Consider the following 13,362-nt stretch of genomic DNA (forward strand, 5'->3'; position numbering starts at 1 on the left):
GACTGGGATTAAGAAAATGTACTTCTTGCTTAAAATTGAGATTCTAAAATAATTATATGATTGGAGACTAGTTTAAGGATAATATGTGGTGTCAGGAAAACATGTGGAAATGATCTTGGATTATCGACTTTTTTGTCATTATTTCAGTAAGCCTGGCTACTAATCATCTCTTGATGCAAATCTTGTTTTTCTTTCCAATTCATGAATAGAGCTTAACAGAGGACACCAAGCCCATTGCACTCATCAAATCCTGTTGTAGTTTTCTCTTTTATATTTATACTTTTCTATTTTGAGAAATTTTAGAGAATGATGATTTATGAAAAACACATCTTAAGCAGCTGGCTATGCTTTTTTGCTGATATTTGATGATTATAATGCCAAATGGGCTGGAATACTGATGAAAACATCAAGAATGACGATTAAAATTCAGGCTATTATTATAGAATGAGTCAGGTTGAAGACAACAATAAAGAAATGAATTTATATTTAACATTTTATTTATATTGAGAGGACAAGAATAAAAAGTATCTCAAAAACCAAATGGTATTACCTCTTCCAATATTTTATTTAAGATGCTTATAACTTTATTTATATTACATGTTCATGAAATATGAGATTGACATACTTTTGGGTAGGTCTGTATACTGGTTATTCCGAAGTAGGCATGCAACGTATCTCCAGCTAGTTGCAAATAAAAGAACAAAAATAGGGCAGAAAGTAATATCTAATTGGATTCCATGATTCACAAATCTACCATTCTATGAAGCAAACAGAAGCAAACATAAATGGGACAGGGTATTATTTGTGGCTTCTCTTCTCTTTTTCAAATATTTAATCCCAATTAACATGCTTGATTCTTGGAGCAATTCTCCATATTATGTATTGCCATTTGCATTTTGCTTGAGCAATATCAGTCGATAAAAAGTGAGAGAAGCTTCTGGTTTTATTGAGTTTATGACTCAACCAGAGGAGAGAACGCATGAACAACCCTGCTTTCTGTAGTATGTCAGAATGTAACGAATACCATGAGAAAGAAAGTGAAAGGAGGTCTAAAGTAGTAAAATTTGAATTTCTAAATAACATTTACTGAATCTCCATAAGGTCTTGTTATCTGAGAAAGAAGACAGTAGTGTTGAAGAGTTAATTCTTGGCTGTCTGTGGGAAGAGCATTTTGACCACAGGGAACAAGTGGAGGCAAGAAGCACAGATTTCAAGGATGGACAAAATCAGAGCAGCTGAGGAGATAGAAGAGGGAGAGGGAAGCAAACAAATTCACAGAGTTGTGGGGGCCATGGAAAAGGTCTTGGCGGTGATTGTACCTACTTTGGTTCATAATGTCCTAGAGTCACACTGCTGAGTTTTTAGTGAAGGAGTAATATAGTGCTGCCTGAAGCACATTCTGAAGCTGTCTCTCTGGATGATGTGCTGAGAAGATTTAGAAATGGGAGAAGAGTGGGAGAGCAGGACGAGCTGTTGATGTACCACTGTTGTAGGTCAGTTTGGGGATAGCTGATGAGGACTCCTTCTGGGGTGGTTGCAATACATATGGTCAAAAGTAGTTGGATCTCAGGATTTCTACATACATGGTAGATGTGAGAAAAAGAAATCTTGAACAGCTTCACCATTTTTGGTCTTGCAATCCCAGATGATGAATTTCCACCAATGGGAAAGAGAAAAGCTGCTTGTGGAGACACTTCAGCTTTTAAAAGTGTTGAGCCTGATATGTGCAAAAGTTAATAGTGATTGCCATCTTGACAACTCTAGATTCATCTATGAAACAAATCTGGGCATGTTTATGCATGAGGTGTTTCCACGATAGGGTAACCAAAGTGAGAAAATAGACCCTAATTGTGGGCGGCACCACTCGAAAGCTGAGCTATTCACTAAAGAGAATACAACACCACTCCAAAACTGAGCTATCCACTAAACTAAATATATAGGAGTAAGCAAGCTTGAGCCGGGATTTATTGTCCTCTGCTTCTTGACTTTAGAAGTGATGTGACCATCCCACTCCCATTCCTGCCACCAAACCTTCTCCACTGTAAAAATAAATAAATAAATAAAAATATGTATTCATAGAACTGTAAGCCAACAAATTATTTCTCTTTAAGTTTTTTTCTTGTGGAGGAGAATTTATTCACAGCAATGAGAAAAGTCATTAACACAACATCCAAATTATGTGTGAAGGTTTTGATTTTGAAAAAAGCATTTGGATATATAGTACCTAAAGTTCGTCTGGGGTTTGAAGCCAGCCTGAGTCACATAGGGAGACTCCTATTTCAACACACACACACACACACACACACACACACACACACACACACACACACACACACACGCATGTACACACCAAAACAAACCATATCTTTTATCCAAGAGCATACATCCCCCACACAAAGCTGCTTCTTAACCATGGAAATGAAAGCTAGAGTAGTTTAGTACCAAAAGGCAGACACTAACTGGCACAGTCATGCAAAATCACTGTGCATTTCTGATAAATCCCTTCTAAGATCTGTAAATCCCTTAGCGACCTGAGCTTCAATTTTGCCCTCTATAAAACTGGGAAGGATGTGCAATTGTCCAGGCACACCGAGGGGCAGCTGAGACCGTGTGAGCCCAGAGGGGATCCTGTTATGCCCAATGCTCATTGTGCACCGACGTTAAGAGCAGTGTTCTTTGAGCGCTGTACTGCTGCAATGATTCTTACTAGATGAAGCTTGCATGGAAAGGTCAGGCTTCAGAAATTGGAACTGTTGTTCTGACATTTAGAAGCCAGCAGAACAGGCAGAGGATGAAACCACAGGAATTTAGTTCAGTTTGGATCAGGAAGGCCAACTGCTGTCCTACCTCATGTAGCTAGAGTCACAAACCGACCCTTGAGCCCTATCACCCTGTTTCACCTCTTTTTCTCCCAACTGTCTCCCCTGGGGCCCTTGCTGCTACTGCTACGGTGCCCCCTGCAAGGGCCTCGACGTCCTCCCCTCCGCCTTCCCTTTGGTGCGGAGTCTGTTCCCTCGTGGCCGCGACCCGCTCCTCCGCCCGCGGTCCCCGCAGATGTCCGCGGCGCGCCACGGCGCACGCTCGGGGGCGGAGCAGGAGCGTCAGGCTCGGCGGCAGCAGCGCGGGCGGCGGCGGGGACTCGCGGGACGCAGCTGCCTCTGCGCCCGCGACCGGCGCCACCGTCACCTCGGTGGAGGGCTGCGGGGCGCCTACGGTAAGGCCTGGAAGCGAGGTCCCGGTGCCGCAGGCTCCCGATTTGCGCACTGCGGAGGGGCCCAGTGGGGTCCCGGGGTGGGCTCGAAGACGATGCGGATGGAGTCCTATGCTTGCTCGCAGGGGACGGAGCGAGGGCCCGGGATGGGGACACCGGGCGGTGAGGGCCCTGGGGTACTGCGGGGAGGCATCACCTGGCCCTGCATCGGCCACTCTGGAAAGCCACCAAGGGTTGGGGACAGGGGCGCGGGGAGACTGGTTGTGGCAGCCTGCACTGCTACCTGAGGACAGGGGGCTGCGAGCCAAGGGGGGCAGCTCTACTGCTCACTGCGGCGCTGGGACTCTTCCCTGGGGGTCCTGGTGGATGCTGGTGAGGAACCTAGTAACATGCCCTTTGGGCCTGCCGTGGGTTGTAGAGGATAAATACCGGGTAAACCTGGGGGAGGGTTAAAAACAGGACATTGGCAATGCAGATAGAAGAGTGGGGTGGGAATTGGGTGTTTGGGTCTCAATTTTATGGTCTGAAAATGAAGCACACAGAAGTGATTTTAACTATTCTGCTGTCAGTAAATGCTTGATGGTTTGCTTTTTATGTGTTGGACCCTGGCAAGAATATTGTCTTCCAGCCTTAGGCAGTGATATTAAGATCTAGGGGGGAGACTGTCTGAAGAGTGTGAGCACGCTTTCTGTTTTGTTTTATTACTAACACCCAGAATAATCTTTTTGATGAGGAGTGTTACACGAGTTCTCACATGAATGGGAAAGCTAACAAGCCAGCTTATATTAATGCATGGAATTTTCAGGGTAAAAAGTAGCATGCAGAATTAATGATGTAAGTAAAAGCAATGGATTTAGAGTGTGAAAGTCTTTCATACTAGTCTTCCTTTATCTCTGTCAGTTGCTTAATACTTTGAATTAAATACTTTGGTTGCTTTTGAAAAGAAACATGCATTAAAAATCCATACAATATAGATTTTCAAAAATCACATCAAATGTACTAGCCAAAGAGAATTATTTAAACAGTGTGCTAAAAGTCCTTACCGGTATCTGTTTGAACCTATTTTTGAATACTCTCCAATTTAATGCCAAAATTTAATTTTATATAACCTCAGAGTTAGAAAGTGTACATTCTCCAGTTGTATCTTATTGGAATCTTGCTTTCTCCATATGTTCATTTGAACTGAGTTTTACTGTGATATTCAAAAAGGTTTACTGATATGTAACTTAAGTGGTCAGTAGTGTAGGATTTGAGAAACAAATACATTTGCCTATTGGGTAGCCTTAAAAGAAGTCACAGGCTTGTCAAGTGCTTCTTAAGTGTAATCACCTTCCTGTTTTCTCTTGTAGACCGAGCTGCTGAAACTCCATTTTCAAGATGAAGTTTTCATTGGCAATCTCCTTTTTTATTTTCATGTCCTTGTGTGTTGAAGAAGCTTGTTCTAAAGAAAAATCTTCCAAGAAAGGGAAGGGGAAAAAGAAGCAGTATCTGTGCCCATCGTACGTTCTCCACATGCTCACCTTTTATATCCTTCCGCATTCCCATCTTCACCTTATATCCTTCTGAGAGCCAGGCTGCCGCTTTTGCTCGGAAGCCAGACTGGCTACTGAAGTGCCCATCCACGGCTCTTTTCACATGCCCTCATGCAGCAGAACGGCAGAGTAGACAGAGGTTTGGAGTGTGAGGGTGGTCTCTTCCTGGTGCAAAAGGAGGCTTTGTTCATATACCTTTACATACCATTTACAGGAGTGAAACAAGTTATTATAGCTTTCAGAGGCCACTTATGAAACTTTATTTGCATGGGAAGAGTCCATGTTTTGAGTAAACACTAGTTCAAAAAGTATATTTAAAAATAATCTGAAATGAAGACTCATTAAGCACCAGATAAACTATGATCTTGAGGTCTGTTACGTTTGTGTTGGTACATCACCATGGACGTAAATAACATTTTTTTCACTATTTGTTTATAAAGGACTTGCCAGAGAAATTTAGCATATCCCTCCAAAAATGTGTGATAAAATTTGTTAAAACAAAAATCCAGCTACACTTCTCCAAAGTCAACGTTTATCAGATTAGGATCTTTTCTGGGAAGGGTTAATATTACTGGTCAATAAAAGATGAAAATATCTAGCAGGTGAACATTATATAATCATTTATATATATTATAATGTATCTCTAGGTAATAATACAACACATGTGATTATTTTGCTATTATAGGCCATTTCTCAGTTGATTGTTGATATGTCGTGTTGACCACGTACAACATTCTATTCCAGCATCATGACTTGCATATGAGCCATTGTAGTTTTCCAGATGTCTGTAAGAAACACAAAGTATCTTTTAGGAAGAAAAAATTGTAAATTAAGAACTTTAGACTTGATATATTGCAGCTGATACTTGAACAGATGTGAAAAACTAAAAGTCTGAAGTCAGTGTCATGGAGAAAATGTCTAGTGTTAAGTAAGTTCCATGTCATGTCAAGAGGCATCTCCTAATTTTACCATTGACATTCTACCTATTTAACAGTATTATGTCAGGGTCAAATTATGGAGTGTCCTATAGGGTAACCTTGAATTCTATGCATGCCTCTTCTTGACCTCTGTAGCTTTGGGTATCTGCTGAGTGATGAGTGGGCAGGTTTAGGCTTACGCATCACTTGCTGACATCAAGGATTCCTCAGAGTTATGATTTTTGTATCTTAATCAGGAAATCAGCTTTGGAGGGAGCTAGATGATGTTAGAACTTCTTGTCATTTGAAAGACAAATTTCCGAGTTCTAAGTACTTTTTATTGATACAAACTGGTATGTGCCATGGTGGTGGTGTGTGACATGTTTTTCCTGAGGAAGTGCTTTAGTTACCTGCCTCACCATCGAGACCCTGCCATGCTTGCTGCACCAAAAGTCAAACTGTTTCACATTCACGACAGTAAGTCCTGTTCCTGCCATTTACCTTCAGTAGTTTTTAGAGGGCCCATGTTCTTTTTCTTCCAAAACTACAATATTAAATTGACCAACATATATAAATAGTCAGTATATATAGTGTCTATAGTTATTTAAGACAGATTATTTTAGTAAGGTAAGACAGGAAAGTTTCTCTTGAAGAATGTGAAAATTTTCAGACTTCAAAAGGTGCTATCTATCCCTGTTGAGCCCTTGTCACAGTACTTCATGTATGAGTGGAAAGTTGATCTTTGTCAGTTTCTGCCATTGCCTTGAATTTATTTTATTGTATTTTTATAACTTTGAGATTAAGTAAAGCTTTACTGATGGTCGTGGTAATCCCATGAAACATCTAGCTCACCAGTGTGGGAGTAGGGCAGAGATGATGGCTCAGCAGGTAAAGGTATATCCATAAGGACCTGAGCTTGCTCTCTCAAACCCATGTGGTGGAAAGAGAGAGCCAATTTCCAAAGGTGTACCTTGATATCCACACGCATGTGGCAACATGTGCATAGACACATGGTCATTTAAATGAATAAATGTGTTACCAGTAAACATGCCCTGGTGAATTACAGTTGTATATTTTGGGGGTTGAATATTTTTCTTATAAACAAGTATCTCCTGGAAAAGGAAAACAATTCCATAATTCCAACAGTTGAAAGGAGGGTTGGTAGTTCAAAGTCATCCTGCTTTACACAATGAGACCTAGCTGATAAAAACAAAACTAAAGTATAATAAATAAAAAATCTGACTCAAGAACACGAGCTTAAGAAATGAAAAAGTCATTTTTCTGGCTAGAATTTGGTCCACTATATAAAAGTTCTCTAAAAACTTAGGCTAGTATATCAGACATAGTAATGCAGTGTTAAATATTTCTGTTTTTCCACTTGAATAGAAGTTTTTCCCACTGAGAATCCCATTAAGAGAATACCCATTTTAAGATACAGGGAGGTGCTAGAGAGATGTCTCAATGTTATTTTTCTCTTCTGCCTTTGAGACTTCACCTAAAACCAATATATAGCTGAAGTCACTCACTGTTACTTCTCAGGTCTTTATTTTTCATTCAGAGCTGTATATACCCTCTACTTCATGTTACAAAATTGAGCTGCACAGGCTCATCTTGCACTCAGAACTCCTCCACACCACCTCTCCTAATACAGCGTCCCTTTGCTAGCAAATGACTTCAACACCTCCTTTCCCATCCTAGGGCCAATCTTGACGTACTGTCTCTGCCTTAGCGTCCCAAAGCCGGCAGTCATGAAGACTCAGCAGCTCCTCTTGGGCACACATGGAGAATCTTCACTTTCATTCCTTTACAGACATCGCTTGAGTTATCCTCCCTACAATCTGTAACACAGCTTGCTTTAATCTTTCTACCTTTCCACTTCTTATTGTTTTTTTTCCCCCTCAGATCTTATGTCTAATTAGGTCATTCCAATATTGAGAAGCCTTGCAGGAATTCCATGACTTTCTGGATATGGCTGATATTCCTTGTCTCTACATAGAAGACCATTGATGGCTAGAGTCTGGCATCTTCGTCACTATCCTTCCTCTCCATCTTAGTCCCTGGACCAAACAGCGCACATGAGTCACCTGCCACTCACACTTGTTCTTTCCCCTCACTACCAGTGTTCTTCTCAATAAAGAACCATTGCTCTCCCTGTGTTACTTGACTTCCACCTTGATGCTGCTACTCCAAATTCATGGTGGTAACCATCACTTATTCACTGTTGATTCTCAGTCTGTGTGCCTAGACTTTATACATACTACTGCATGTATTCTTTTCAGTCAGCATTTTAAACCGACAGTTCCATAATGACATCAAACTCAACCCAAACTTAAGACGAGAGTTTCTACAGAGAATTGTGTGTTTGTGTGCACGTGCATGCTGTTGTGAATCAAGCTCAGGGACCCATGTATGCTTGGCTGGCACTGTGCTGTCGAGAGACATCCCACTCTTTCCTCGTTTTGACATTTTCGATAATCACCTTCTCCATCTCCTCAGCCCTCTACTTGACTCCCATGTCCGTAATTCTTCCTGTAGCTTATCGGTCAAATCTGTATGCTTCTTCAGGTGTTTGTAAGCTTAGGAGAGAACAATGCCTTACTTGACTCACCAAAAGAGAACAACAGAATGCCTCGTGCAAATTATAGGTAAAGTGAAATTTACTTACTTAATAAGTGCAGGAATGTCTGCTTCTTACTGGCTCTGTTAAGACTGGATTTTACATCACTTGATATGGTCTCAACATATGGACAACAACATGTATTCACAATTGTGTGGATGAGTGGAACATTTTCACCCTAGGTTATGTTTGAATATGGTAGAATTTTGACTTCATAATTTTCAATATTTTATCAGTGGTTAAAAAGACACTTTAAAGAAAAAGAATAATGCAAACTGAAGTGTGTAATACTGGAAAATTACTGTGAGACAGAATTGGTATCCAGTATAACTCTGAATTAGGGCACTAAGACTCAGAAAGAAGAGAATTGCTTATTGAATACTACATGCAGAATCATATATATAAATATGTATATATGTATGAATGGCAGGGTAGGTGAAGAGGGCCTATGTTGGAGAAGGATGGGAACCAGCAGGACTAGGGAGGGCTGATAGGAATGTGTACTGAGGTGAATGTGAACCAAGCACAATGATACACATATCAGAAAATGTCATAATAAAACCCATTTATTTTTATTGATAACAACATCAAAACTAAAATAAAGCAATGGACAAAGCTTAGTAAGATAAGGAAATGAGTTGCCCTCTAGTTTAACTGAGTTGGAATATTTTGAAAAGGTTTGAAGATATCATCATCTTGATACAAATGTATATAGCGTTATAATTGACAGATATTTAAACCAACGTTTATGACCATTTCTACATTGTTCTACTTGATATTTCCAGGACAGAGAAAGGATAGTGGAAGCAATTAAGATCTTTCTGTAACAGGAAGTGTTAAAGGAACTGAGATAGATATTTGAAGGTGTTTTTACATGTTTGAAAATGTGTGAGGTAAATAAGAAACTAGACTTTAGGGCTTGGTACAAGCTAAAAGCCAGGCTAATGAGTAGAAGCTACAGGGAGTGAGATTTTTGGCTCCCATGTAAGAACTTTCTATTAGAGATCAGAGGAGATATGATTGACTTGGTAGTTGTTGTCATTAGAGTCATTCTGGCATGGGAAACTTGTTTGTCAGGCCTATGTTACAGGATTTGAAATTGGGTATCTAGGTAGACCGTATGTTGTTGTTTAAAGCTGTTTCAAACTTGTGAGAATTTAAAACTGTAACCCTAACATTATAGTTGGTTATCTAATAGCAACAGGAAATGGGGGCTTCATTCTACAAAATTGTATTTTATCTTTGGCCAGTTAGGTAGATCTGGCTCTGATTTTTGGTGGATTGACTTGGAAAGTTCTAGTATATAAAATGTATATGACTGTGACTTTGTCCTGAGTTGCTAATGAGAATTTGAAGACCTTAATTAACATAATTTCCCTTTAAACCGGGCTTGATGGTATATGTCTTAAATCCCAGTACTCAGAGGGAGAGGTAGGAGGTTCTCTGTGAGTTCAAGGCCAGCCAGATCTCCATAGGGAATTCCAGTTCAGTCAGAAATACAGAGAGGCACTGTGTCAAAAAACCCAAAAACAACAAACCAAAGAAACAAAAACAAAAACACTGTCATTTCCCTTTGAAATTTCATAACCAGTTTTTGGTTGTTGTTTTAAAATCTTTAAACCTAGAAAAATCTCTTTTCTGACATAAACCAGTGGGAAAGGATAAGTCAGTCCACCATACCTCTCAGGCAAAGACTGCAGCATGACAAATGGAAATAATTGACACTTCCATAGTCAATGGACATGCCTATGTGTTAGTATTTGCATATTCTAGTAACTAGAACGAGCTGAAATATATTTAATAATATCAAGACTAACAATAAAGCAATTTTAAAACACAGAAGGGCACCGCTGTCCATCTCAATTTTGCTCATAGGAGATATGGTAACTCCTTTTCCCTGAGCTCACCTGGGCACTGTCCTGGCTTGCATCACTGGTTCTGCCATTACTGTGCTACTGGTGCTCATTGTTATGCTGAGGCCTCTGAATTTCAAGCATCTGGCAGCTCATCATAGTAAGTGTAATTAATGTGTTTGTGAAGTGCATTAGAGAGCTGTCTAGAACATGACGTGTGTGTCCCAAAGAGGCCATTTAGTGTGTTTTCCAAATGCATCATTTCTTATTCGTACATAAAAAAAATGGGGGACAACTGACAGTGAACAAATCTAACAACCTAGCTCTAAGTTACATAACCAATATCTACAGGCAGAGTTCACTCACAGACAGTAGGGAGAGGCAGCAGGAAGAGAGCTGAAAGTCAGATTGGCCAGTGCACAGCAAGCTATCACACACCCTAGTCCACTGGTTGGGGAGGACAGTGAATGGATGTTGTCTCTGCAGCAGATGCTTCCTGAGAACTGTGCTCCCTGATAGCACTTGATGCTACCTGTTCAAGGCCTCAGTTGTACTTACCTAGGCCAGGAAGGGTGTTGGACACTTGGTATTCACTAGGAAACCCTGGTGCGAGACATGATCACTGGAAAGCCCCCACGGCTAGAGTACATGGTTGCCTGAGTGGTATTGACTTCTGAGCTTTACCTTTTCTTCTCAAACATCTATACATGATTGGTATAGGCTGCTCATCCCCAGGGCATGGCTGGTTATACTCAGGCACTAACTAACTTCTGCCATCTGGAATCAGGATGCTGAACAGGAGTTCCAACATCTTGTGAAACACCATTTAGTTTTCAGATTTTTTTTTAATCTAAGCGCTCACTACAAAATCTTTCTTTTCTCCCTTTTATTTGGTTTATACTATGTCTCCTGTCTGAGGAGCTTCACAAGAAGCCTTTCGTGACTCAGGTAGCTCTTCTTGTGTGGGTGTACAATCATGTCAACCTACATTTACTGTATCTTCCAATATGTTTTCTCAAGCCCTTGAAACTATAGTGTTAAAATTATGTCTGAAGTAACTTAGGTTTTCATCTGGTTCTGTGTACACACTGGAAAGGAATGAGAGTTATTTCAATAAGCTTGTTAATAAGCTAGAATATTTTTTATAAATATAAGGGCACTTGATATCTTTTCTGAGAACTTTTGTCTCTTTCAACATGCAATGCTAGAATATATGCACTTCAGTCACATGTATTGATGAGAGGCAAAATCACAATGAAAAACAAAAGCCACCGTGTTTAGGCAAATTAGTATGGTCACCATTAGTCTCTATAGTTTCTTTCATTTTTTTCTTTTCATTATCAGGCTGAATGGATCTTTACTTAGTTCCAGTTTCTTGTTTACTTGTAGAATTTTCAAGATAAAAATGCTGACCAAAGATGAGATGCTGATTGAAAACGATAATTTACAAAGTGGATACACATGGAACTTGCCTGCGCTGTCATCATTAGATACCTGGACCAGGATGTTTTTTTCCTAGTGTTTGGTTATGTATTTTCATACTATCTACTTTGCAATTTCTCTTTGATAGCATACTGTTATTTTGCAATCACTTGAATTAATGGCCTTGTCTTTCCAAATAATTCTCCAGTTTTTAAAATTGGCATCCTCATTATTCCAGTTAGTCAGGCATGAGAATGAAATGAAGTCTACATCTTTCCTTTGGAATGATATCCTCTATTATCATGTTCAGGTTTCTTTTCAAAGTCTCTCCTCTTCATTTTATTACCAATAGATATATTGTGGTCTTTTCCCAGTTAGTCACCTTACTGTTACACATCTAAGCATACTGTTTTCTTTTTCTTCTTCTCAGTGTTATATTCAATAACCCACAAGTTTTTGTTCTTGCCCGATAATCCTTTAACCCTAGATTTCAAGAGCCTCTTAAATTTATATTCCAGACTTTGACTGCAGTACTATCTCATTTTAGAAAACTTGATCTACCCCCTTTCCCTAAACTTTCCTTGCTTTTATTGTTAATATTTTATAATTAGAAACATAACTTTACATTTATTCCAATTTTGCCAGTTTCTTCAGGATTTAGCTGATCAAATATTGCCTTGTCCTAACAGTCAGAATTTCTAAATAGTTAGCAGTTTCAGTTGAGAGTGAGTTCTATGAGCTAGCAGCATCATGTAGAAATGTGACTAGGTAATGTCTTGGAAATTGATTAAAATTCAACATTTAGAAGGAGTAAAAAGAGTTCATCATCTGATTTTATCTCCCCTGCAGTACTGTGCTAAATGCTGTTGTCATCATTTTCAAAAGTTAAAATTATATAGAACGTTGTTTAGGCAGTCCCAACTGGTACTTGCTTGGTCATAAATGTCTGTTGTGTGTTGTTGGGTTAGTTTTACTGCAGTTTTTTTTTCTTTGATGAATAGAAGAATAAGTCACTTCTAAGTGAGGTCTTGTCTTTATAAAATAAATTATGCCTCTTTTATATAATTCAAATTATAAAGCCAAAGACTAAGGAGAGAAATGCAGAAGACATATGTAAGTTAAAGGATACTATACATGGGTCCAAAGGAAAAAGAATGGAACATTTTAGTAGGATTTTTTTTGTCACCACAGTGATTTTAAACTGGAAAATGTACAACCAAAGTCAAGCATCACTTGGATACTAATAATATTTGAATTTATTTTCATAAGCCTTTTATTAGCACTGATGTTGAACTATTTCCTCCCTCGGAATCCTTTTTCTTTCACATCATGTATTTTGACAGTTGACTAAATTGATTATAATATGATGTCTTTTACTTTTTAGTTAAATCGTATGTGTATTAACAGTCTATGTTGCAAACAGTTGAGAGGAGGTAGCCATATATAGTTTCAGAATATGGGTATGTCAAAGCTTTATGCCTAAGAACTTCATTTATGCTGGATAGCGCATTAGAATCAAATGGGTAAGCAATTAAATTGACAAATCAGAGTGAATTTTTTTATACATCCATGGTTTGATGACAGTACATTTTGAAGTTATATTGGTATGATAAATTCACTTTGCACAAGTCCTCACAAATGATTGACAAGACATTGGGTCATAGCGAGAAGACCATGGCACACACTGAAGAACACTAAGTCAATAGATTTGGCTTTCAGTTTTCTCATGCATGCAGTGAAAAATTTTGATCTTATTCAGTCATGTACATACCTGTTCAATTGAGGCAATTTATATTGTTCTTTATGACTG

At 39.2% G+C, this 13,362-nt stretch overlaps 1 protein-coding gene across 2 annotated transcripts in view; it reads left to right on the forward strand.

Annotated features, from left to right (window-relative positions):
• Positions 1–3,092: 3,092 nt before the first annotated feature.
• The window catches only part of Glrb (glycine receptor beta), a 67,521-nt gene continuing 57,251 nt past the window's right edge, over positions 3,093–13,362 (forward strand). The window contains exons 1-2 of one of the 2 annotated variants that reach the window (XM_005076150.3): positions 3,093–3,214; positions 4,561–4,710. In XM_005076150.3, coding sequence (XP_005076207.1) covers positions 4,589–4,710 — 122 coding nt within the window. In that variant the 5' untranslated portion in view covers positions 3,093–3,214; positions 4,561–4,588. Of the gene's footprint in view, positions 3,215–4,560; positions 4,711–13,362 lie in introns of those variants that run through there. The other variant, XM_040752608.1, reaches the window with a different exon arrangement.

The sequence above is a fragment of the Mesocricetus auratus genome, unplaced genomic scaffold (genome assembly GCF_017639785.1).
Source record: "Mesocricetus auratus isolate SY011 unplaced genomic scaffold, BCM_Maur_2.0 Super-Scaffold_100009, whole genome shotgun sequence".
NCBI classification, from domain to species: domain Eukaryota; kingdom Metazoa; phylum Chordata; class Mammalia; order Rodentia; family Cricetidae; genus Mesocricetus; species Mesocricetus auratus.